A 10,318-nucleotide genomic window follows, 5' to 3' on the forward strand; every position below is an offset into this window, starting at 1 on the left:
GGAAAAAAAGAAAAAGAAAAAAAAAAAAAAAGAACTCCTGCAGGCAAGAGCTATTAGTAACTTTTCAGAAACAGCCAGTTTCTACCTTACTACTGATACTCTAAATGAAAATACATCTATATGTATTCACTCAAAATGGATGGGCTAGGCGTTCCATGACAAAACAACTTCACCCCCATGTCCAGAGCTGAGCATTAGCCCCAGTTCACAGATGAATTAGAGGTCAGAATAGAAATGCAAATGCAAACAACAATTCTAGGAAATATGGAGCACACCTTGAATTCAGGAGACAAAATCAGGTGGATCCCTGAGTTGGAGGCCAGCTAGGTCTACATAATGAGATCAACACCACAGCCACATGACGACAAAGCTACAGGATTTAAACCTTCAAAGAACACTGCTTTCAACACTTACCTGATCATTTGACTGTCTCTTACTGCCAGCTTTATCTACTGTGAATCAATCAGCACTCTATGACTGTATGACCATTAGATTCAACCTGCAAAAATTACATAAAAGAAAACTAGTTATTTCTCTCAAGGAAGTTCTTGAACACTTGCCTATAACTGCCCGCCCCTTCCATAAAGATCAGGCTAGTTCAGACTTGCAGCTTAAATGCATATTTCATGTTCTACTACTTCTCTTAATTGGTGGAAGGTTCACTGGCTTGGGATGGACTGGAATGGCTTAAATGGTTAAGTTGCATGGCTTATGGATTCTCATTCTTTTCCAATGGAGCACTGCCACGTTAAATCCATAAGTTGAACCGACAAAACATTTGAAGGAATAAGTGCAGTCTAAGGATTTTTAGTTGGAGGTCTTCAAGTTTACTATATTCAAGAGCATCGTTTTCAACTTCATGGCTGGACCTGGGTCATGCTGCCTCAGGTTTTTGCTTTTTTAAAGACCACTTGCAATAGATTTTTTTCTCCATACAGTGTAGTTTCATAGAACTAAAACAATCAGGCATCCAACTAAAGGTCAAGTTTGCAATGGCTTATAGGGGTCAGACAGGGGGACCCCAATCCTAAGCCATTTCTTATATTGACTAAAGACTAATTTGAAAAAAAAGTCCAAACATGAAAAATGTTTACAGGTCTTCATCAAAAATATGTAAGAAAAAAGTCACCCCCTCCCAATTCCCAGATTGCTATTGATAAACAAAATGGTTGCATTAACGCCTCTAAGTGTCATACATGCGTTAAAAAATTCCAAGTGTTGAATTTGGAGGACTTCTAATATGCTATTGAACATTTGTGAGTTTTTTCCAAGTTTTTTTAATCTAGAAGGCATTTCCATTGCCATGAAGTACAGTAGGCTTCACTGTACTATGAGGAAGGTAAGTGCTCAATTTCGACTTAGACGGAAAAACTAGTTTGCTTTGCTTACCATCTTTGCTGTTTCACAGGCATTTGGTGCTTTAAATCTGATGTGGAATGCTGATAGATTCACTTTTTAGAAGTCATAAGCCTTTAGGAAGTTGGAGATAACTTCATTGCTTATCTATTTTCTCCTTTGCAATCAAGCTGTTCCTTTAAAAGTGAGACACTACAGAGTTGCAAACATTTGAAACAGTAAGAGCAAGCATCGTTTTTGCAGCTTCATGGTTGATTTTGGCCAAACTTTTTATTTAGTATTTTGTAGTTGTTTAACACACACTTAAATGGTCTTACTCGGGGAGGGGGAAGGGAGGTTCTTGTAGATTCCCAAGGAAATGTCAGAAAAGCAAAATATGGCCAGCATCCATTTGCTTTTTTTTTTTTTTTTGGGGGGGGGTTACTGGGTAAATAGTACATGCCTAGGCATCTGATCTCAGGTTGGTTGGTTTGTTTGAATATATATATATACTGCGAACATTGAGATTTCAGTTGGAAGACACCCTGAAATCCTCACACCCCACCAACCCTCTCTAATGGCTAGCTTGTCTGCACAGGCAGGGTGATTCAACTCTCAATAGAGACCAAAGGACATCTAGATGGCTAAATGTTTGTGGAAGATCTTGGGATTGCTTGCCTCATTTGCTGGGAAAAATCAGGAAGTGGCCTTCAGGGACACTTTTACTTGGAAAATTACAACACTAGTAACAAGTCACGGCTTACACATCTAACATTTGCTTGTTGAAAGCAACTCATAATAGCAAATAAAATTAAACATGTCTTACTTTTTCCCTCACAAGAACATAAAAATTATTAAGGGGAACAGGAAATTTTAAAAAGGTAACACAATTTTTCCTTTAGTAGTCCTTGGGTAGTTTATGACAGAAAGTTTCCATTTTTTTGTTTGTTTCTTTGAATGGGGATTTTTGGTCCAAAAGTTTTGTTTGTTCCTAGTATCTGCTTCTGCCCCCTCTATCAGATCGGCTTCCTCCACGGCCACCACCTCTTGGTGCTCCGCGGCTTGAACTGCTGTAGGAATCACGTGGAGGAGGGTACCCCCTTTCCATAGAAGGGGGAAGCCCTCGTTCTTGTCTGCCCACGCGATCACGACCACTTGAGTAGAGATCACTTCGGCTGCTTGTGTAACTGTCTCGACTTCCACCATATCCGTCACGTGAGCTGCTGTAATCATCATAGCGACTGCTTCCACCATAAGATGGCGGGGGCCCTCGTGTAGGTGGAGCACTACGTGAGTTACCTGCAGGGTCAACGGTCAGGTAATATGGCAACACTATAAATTGTATATATACAACATTTAAATCTGAATTTACAGAATTCTTTGTATTAAAAGTTTACTTTCTCAACTGGGAAGTTTTAAACTCTACCATTGCTGGCCATAAGAGGGAATTGCTCATCTGCTGAGGTACGGAAACGGATTGATTTTAACGTTTGTTTGAAAAGACCGAAGACGTTGTGTATTTCAAGAGGACATTCCAGACAGCTTGTTATTTTAGAGTAGACACTCAGCCACTTGCCAGTGATAAGTTGCAATTTTTTTGAACTGTTGAGTTTCCTTCATATTGCAATGGTAAATATTTGATCTGGTTAATAAAAATTTTTAAATTGTATTTTCACTGTTGGGGGAAAACACATAAGGCTGCCAATTTAAGCAAGCAAAATCCCCTCCAAAGCAAGCGAACAGCCTCAAAAGAAAAAAACAAACAAAAATAACAAACAAACGAAATAAGGAAAGAACCAAAACACCCTTCACAAAACTAGGAGAAGCCCAGCTGATAAAGTTACCCCTTGAAAGCAAGCAAATGTCCCTTTAAAAGCAAGCACCACGCAGCCTAGTAATCCAGCTCATGAACCTAAAACCTCAAGCTGGTGACCGTTAAGATCCTTAACCGGTATCTTACCATAACTCTCATACGAATCTCTGTAGGAACCTCCACTTGGATGATCCGAATAGTCGCGCTCCCGACCATATCCATCTCTATCACTACAGAAAAAGCAACTTTTGATTAAAATGTACATCACTTTCCTGTCTCATGTTATTTCCTAATACATCCTAAAAATAACCCCTCCTAAACAAACAAAACAACAAAAAACCAGTGCTTTCAAGGTCTCAAATCTCTTACTACTTTGTTTTGGTTTTAGCTGCCCAATGTAACAATATGTATGAGGGGAAATGAGCATGCCGCGGTGATCCTGTAGGTCAAAGGACAACTTTGCACACAGAATCTCTTCTCTCCCTTTCACCTTGACACAGCTTTCAAAGATGGAACTTGGGTAGCTGGAAATATTAGTAAAGTGCTTCGATATTTCTCAAGCCCCCAAGGCATGACGTGTTACAGAAAATTCTTATAAGCAAACCACTCACCTATAGCCTCTTGATGGATAGTCATCTCGTGAACTGGAATGACCATAATCACGGTAAGTATAATCTCTTGGTGGTGGTGCATAATCTCGTGTATCTCGAGAAGTTGGATAGTCTCTGCTTGAATAGCTACAAAAAAAAAAATGGTGTATGCTTCTGGTGCCTTTCTTTCAACATGATTCTTCTTTTTATTGGATTTATTTTTATTTATATTTCAGATGCTATCCCCTTCCCTGGTTTCTCCATCCAAAAGTCCCCTATCTTATCCCCCATCCCCTTCTTGTATGAGAGTGTTTCCACACTCATCATCCACCCACCCCTTCCCACCTGCCAGCCCTGACATTCCCCTATGCTGGTGGGTCCAGCCTTGGCAGGACCAAAGGCTCCTCCTTCCATTGGTACCCAACAAGGCCATCCTCTGCTACATATGCAGCTAGAGCCATGGGTCTGTCCATGTGTACTCTTTGGATAGTGGTTTAGTCCCAGGGAGCTCTGGTTGGTTGGTATTGTTTCAATGTGATTCTTAATAAAACGAAGCGCACTTTTCTCTTACCTGTCTTTAGTGGAATATCCATCATCTCTCGGGGACAAATAAACATCTCTCTGAGAAGGCAGGGGCTCTCTTATGGCGGCCTCCATAACCATCTCTTCCACGTGACACAGGAGCTTCAAGAAAAATAATCATTAAAATCTAGCCATCGCAAGCTACACTGCAGTCATACACAGTATAAAAAACAGTAATTTAATCAAATATGCTATGTACCTAAGACAGGAAGCTTCCCAGTCACATGATTTCAGTGCTCACTAATTATAAATGAGATTAATTGGAATCCCTCAATCTTAAGAGTAAGCATTTAAACAACATTGCTGTACGTTTATGGTGGGGCACATGCCTGTAGTGGTGAAAATGCAGATCAGAGAACCATTCTGTAGTCAATGCTTTTTCCATTTGAGCGTGAATGGGGATTGGATCCAAGTCCTTGTGCTTTAATAGCAAAAAGTTTTACCCACTGAGGCATCTCAGTGGCCAAACATTTTAAAAAATAATAAGAAAGGTAGGTCTTGAACTCATGTAGATCCTCCTACACCATCCCCCCACCCCCCAGTACTGGGATTGGACTTGCACCTCCATGCCTGGCTTCAACAGAGCTGCCCAGATTTGAATGCATGGCACAATCACCTCTTCCTCCCATTCCACTGCTGCTGCGAACTGGTCCTGAAGGTGCTGATCTTTTAGGAGGAGGACCTCCACTTCTTGGTGGTGGTCCTCTTTTTACTGGAAGAGGTCCTCTGGAAGAACTCAAAGTAAAATTCATGGAGTAGCCACCATCATCTACATTAGAACAGAAAAAAATTAACACAATAATTAAGAAAAATAACGCCCAAGAAAAAAAAAAACTAAGAACTATTTGCCTCAAGGGGAAAAACAGAATTATGTGCATGTGTGTCACAACATTATCTTTTAATTATCCTGCGTAACAACATTATCTTTTCTGCTTAGTTGGGGAGGCTGTGCTTGTTTTCCATTGAGCAAGAGAAAGCATGACAAGAGTTCAGGACCAGCCTCAATTAACAAGAGAGACTTTGTTTCAGAAATCCAGACCTCCTGTAGACTAGGAAAATAAAGGAATGGCCTGGATACACCCCAATCCTGCCCTTCATTTTTTTCTTTTTACTTTGGTAAGACTATGTGGTCCATAATTTTAACACTAATTTGGGCTTTCCACATTTTCCTTTCAGGTCATGAAAAGCTTTAGCCTTTAAAAAGGAATGCACCCGGAAGTTTAGATCAATAGCTTAACTTAAAACACCAAGCCCAGGTTCTAATCATTACCCATGTGTCCTCCCCGTGATGGGGGTCCTCTGGTTCCTCCACTTCCCCCTCTTCCTCCTCGAAGACCTCTGGGGGGACCTCTGCTTCTTGAAGGTGGAGGTAGTCCACGTCTGCCACTTTCAAATGATGGTTTGGTGGCTTGCTCCACCTTGATGGCTTTTCCATCTAAGGACTTCAGAGAGAAAAAAAAATAATTAAATTGTATCAAGGTTTAAAAAAAATAACCTTAAAAGATACACTATGCCCTGTGACTCCAATAGGCTTTTTAAAATAGTTTTATCTGACAGGTATCATAGGAAAAATTGATGGAAATACTATTTCTATAGATGTTTCCATTTAAAATTTCTACTAGATGCAAGAGATTCACTATACTACTCCTTAAGAAAAATCTAAGTAGGTGTTCAAGTTTTACCAAAACAAAGAGCTAAGTTATCAAATTATGGTTTATGGGTTCTAAAATATACACAGTATCACATAACACCATTATATGCTGCTCTGAATTAACTCTTGTTAGGCATATAACCCTTAGCATCAGCAACAAAATTTGGTTTTTTGGGCATGGTCTTTTATTTCTAGTAGAACTGTGAGTTTGAGGTCAGGCTGATCTATATAGTCAAGACTACAAAAGACTATATACACTGAGCCAAGAATGACTCAAAAACCAATACAATAACATGAAATTCAGGATAGTAGTGGCTGTGATCAGAAGTCTTGGACATATAAGAATTCCAGAGCTGCTCTAGACTGAGGGTTGGATAACACTTTTTTATTTTTGTCACCAAGAAACACCTTTTTATTAAGCAGACAATCATACCTTTCCATTCATGTCTCTGGCAGCATCCTTTGCATCTGCTGGGCTTTCAAATGTGACAAAAGCAAATCCTCTTGACTTATTGGTTTCTCGGTCCTTCATCAAAAGCACTAAAAACAGTTATGGGGGTTACTTTCATTCAAACAAAGATAACCAGAGCACATTTGCAAAAAGCAAGCTCAGAACTTCTAGGGACAAAATGCATTTATCATGTCAGATGATCAGTGGATTCAAATTCATCACAGCTTGCCTTTTATTAATATTAATTTAGCATATAATTTTAGATAACTCACCTTCCACTATTCGTCCATATTTGCCAAACACTGCCTCCAGGGCTTTCTCATTTGTTTCTGTATTAAGCCCACCAATAAAGAGCTTTCCTGGGCGATCTGCTTCAACCATCTTTCCTCTCAACCGATGGGGGTCTGCTGAACAATTATATTATTACCTCTCTGGAGAAAGTCCCCAAAGTTTATCGAACATCTTAATTATGGCTCATGTTTTACTAAAATCTTTATTCTTTAGTAACTAAAGACACCGATAAACCTCAAGTACAGTAAAAACCAATTGAGGGGCTGGGGATTTAGCTCAGTGGTAGAGCGCTTACCTTGGAAGCGCAAGGCCCTGGGTTCGGTCCCCAGCTCCAAAAAAAAAAAACCAATTGAAATACTTTGGCTAACAGTGCAGTGCAATTTTCATTAACGGGGTTTAAAGGACCTGCCTAATTTACCATCTCATCTGCCCTGTTTTTAGTCAATGAATAGCTACTTACACTTGAAAAGGCCACTTTTACTTTTAAATGTATTTTACCTTTAAATACAAGGTTGCAGCCTTAGAGTGCAGGAATTAACAGAGGGGGCCACCACACCTGGCTGTGGTATTGATGTCTTATCTTTAAAACATTGTTACTTATCACCCAATTTGCTACCCGCGCCCCCGCCCCCAACCCGCGGCGAAAGGTATAAAAGACTTCCTATTCATTCAAGGTCAACAGCCAGACGCACCAAGAGCAAGCCCTTTCCACATTTAGATTTCCTAGTTAAGTTTAGGCACAAATCTCTAACTTAGGACAAAGTCACTGCATCTAGCCCAACGAAAGATTGGATAAAAGTGCCAGAGTCGGAAAATAACGGAACTCGGAATCACACACTCTTAACACTCCTTTCCAGTCCTGGCACCTAATTAAGACTCATTAAAAACCGCGTGTTAAAGACAAAATGGCGACACTTGGAACCAACCCAGAACCACCAACAACCTCCAGGCGAACTAACTTTGGCATTGACACTGGCAACGAAAACTCAGAAGGCTTCCACTCCTTACCACCAAGGACCCGAGGAACCCGCAGACAAGTCCACCAGCCCGTCATTAGCACCGACGCTATTCAGTGTTACTCCCGCTGTCCCTGCATGTCCCGCCCCACCTACAAAGCTTCACCCTCCCCCCTCCGGTGACAGGAGACAGCCAAACCTCTGGGAGGCTCACACAAAATAATGGACCCTTAGTGTGCTGCTTCCACCCCTTCTGCTTTAAATAGGTTGACACCTTTGGGTGTCTTAAAATGGCGCCCGCCGCCACTATCTCCAGGGAAACAAATGATATCCAACCCTTACGTGACAAGTCTGTACGGAGAAAGGGTCAAGGAAAGGAAGGTCCTACCGGAGGGGATGGCGACAGTCTCAAGCTCCTTTGAGCTCGCCGACGGGGCCTTCTGAGCAGCGCCGCACCAGTGACAGCTACCGATTTTCAGTACGGAACAGAAATGACGCTAGGACGACTGCGCAACGAGGGCGAACAAAGGAGACAGCAATCTTTATACTACCCGGGAACGAGGCTGAAGAACCCGGATGGAAATTAAGCTTAGAATTTGAAGCACGAAGGGAGGGAAGGGAGTGGTTCCCAGACTCTTCATTGGCTGTCCCCTTTGTCACTCACTAGTTACTCCGCCTCTTTCCTGTGTCTCTTAAAGTTCTGGCCGGTGCCAGATTGTAACCGTTTGCCCTGCCCCCATCCATTCTACTCCAAGGCGCCTTTTAGTTTTATGCTAAAACAGTGTACGGGATTTATTGATTAGAGAAATAAATTTATTGAGCGACCTAGTAGGTCAAGCAAGGCGTAAAACGTTTACTTTTGCATGAAAATCCTAATTCCAAAAGCAAGGTGGAAACGGTAGCTAGTACAATGTACAATGCCAACATTGTAGAAATAGGAAACAAAGAAGTTTCACTGCTACTCTATAACTGGCCAAATTTTCTTGAGCAATAAATAATACTTTGGAAGAATCTGTTAAGTAAGTGTTAAGTGAAAACAGAACTTGATTGCCTCACAAAAATATCCATATAGAACGATTGCTGAATACCTACTAGATTCGTGTACAAGTGAGACCACCAGTGTCAGGTGACTCAGGATTAAGACAGCCAAATAAAACTCCCTGACAATAGTTGAAGCGCTTACCTACACATCTCATCCCAGTATTTGAGACGCTGAAGTAGGGCAGTTAGGAGTTCCAGAACAGTCTGGCTCTGTTAGAGTGGGTCTCAAAAACCAAACCAAACAAAAACAGGAAAAAAAATGCTACGAGGTATGCTTGAACTTCAAGTGAGCATTCATAATTTGTTTTGTGTTTCGGGACAGTATCAATCAAGCTGAGGGTGATCTTGGGATTCACAGCTATCCTCCTGCCCCAAATTTCCAAGTACTGGGATTGTAGGCACGAGCTACCATACCAGGTTCTGCATACTAAATTTTTATCTGCCTTGTGGAGGGAAAATTACAATTTAACTTGAGGGGATTTTCTTCTTTTCTCTCTTTTCTTTTCTTTTCCTTTCCTTTTCCTTTTCCTTTTCCATTCCCTTTCCCTTCCCCTTTCCTTTTCCTTTTCCTTTTCTTTTTTTTTCCCGAGACAGGAGTTTCTCTGACTGTCCTAGAACTTCTCTATCATTCAATCTAAAAGATCTCCCTGTCTTTGCCTCCCAAGTGTTGGAATTAAAGATGTGTGCGACCATCCCCTACTGGGCAGGCTTTTAATTGTCTTAAAAAAAAAAAAAAAAAATCTAGCCCAATGTGGTGGCACACATCTTTAATCCCACAATCACAGTTTGGCAGGTAGAGGCATGTATCTGAGATGAAGCCAGCCTGGTTCAGTGGCAACTAGAGCTACAAAGTGAGACCCCTGATTTAGAACAAACCAAACAAAATCACTTAACAAAACAGAACAAATCACTACATATTTTAATGAGTGCTCAGGAGAACAATATTAAGGGAGGAGAAATTTGACCAACACATATAAAACAGCAGGTTGTAGTGGCTCGGGTCTGTCATGCCAGCACTCAGTAGACTGAGGTAAGGGCATGACTACCACCAATAAGGCTTCCTAGTGACTGCTGACTGCCTCTTTAAAAAAAAGAAAAGAAACAAATTCGGGAGGATATACAGGAAGATAATAGCTGACTGAAGGACAGATTTAAAAAAAAAAAACAAGCCACAAGAGCTGGGGAGGGGAGCTTGGTATGCTTGTTTTATTTTTTTTTATTTAATTTTCTTTCTATTTTCCCTACAGATCTTGTGTGTGTGTGTGTGTGTGTGTGTGTGTGTGTATCATGGCTTCCTGTTTAGTGTTTTTATGGGATTCCTGAGTGTGAGAGCCCATGAGCTTCTTTCTTGTGTCTTCTCTTGGGCTCTTTATACTTCTGCTTGTTTGTTTTGATTTATCCTGATGTGTTTATGTTTTATCTTATTATATTTTATTATTATCCTTTAGAGTCTGGTTTATAATCTAATGAGAAGCAGAAGAGGTGGATCCAGATGGGAGAGGAGGGGGAGGAACTGGGAGGAATGGGGGTGGAAACCATAATGTGAATATATTACATGAGAAAGCATCTATTTTCAATGAAAGGGGGAAAATTAAACGAAGAAAGTAA

The 10,318-nt window shown here is 40.8% G+C and overlaps 1 protein-coding gene and 1 non-coding gene across 2 annotated transcripts; both read right to left on the reverse strand.

Annotated features, from left to right (window-relative positions):
• Window positions 1-1,600: 1,600 nt before the first annotated feature.
• Rbmx (RNA binding motif protein X-linked) lies at window positions 1,601-8,230 on the reverse strand. The gene is given in 10 exon segments (XM_032890108.1): window positions 1,601-2,634; window positions 3,296-3,378; window positions 3,760-3,885; window positions 4,310-4,387; window positions 4,389-4,422; window positions 4,937-5,089; window positions 5,591-5,762; window positions 6,405-6,511; window positions 6,695-6,813; window positions 8,058-8,230. Coding segments are annotated over 9 exon segments (1,170 nt in total). The 5' UTR covers window positions 6,804-6,813; window positions 8,058-8,230; the 3' UTR covers window positions 1,601-2,326.
• LOC116889472 lies at window positions 6,577-6,647 on the reverse strand. Its single transcript, XR_004386424.1, has one exon. It is a non-coding gene; the product is annotated as a small nucleolar RNA SNORD61 (small nucleolar RNA).
• Window positions 8,231-10,318: the final 2,088 nt, after the last annotated feature.

This window comes from Rattus rattus, chromosome X (genome assembly GCF_011064425.1).
Source record: "Rattus rattus isolate New Zealand chromosome X, Rrattus_CSIRO_v1, whole genome shotgun sequence".
In the NCBI taxonomy this organism is placed as follows: domain Eukaryota; kingdom Metazoa; phylum Chordata; class Mammalia; order Rodentia; family Muridae; genus Rattus; species Rattus rattus.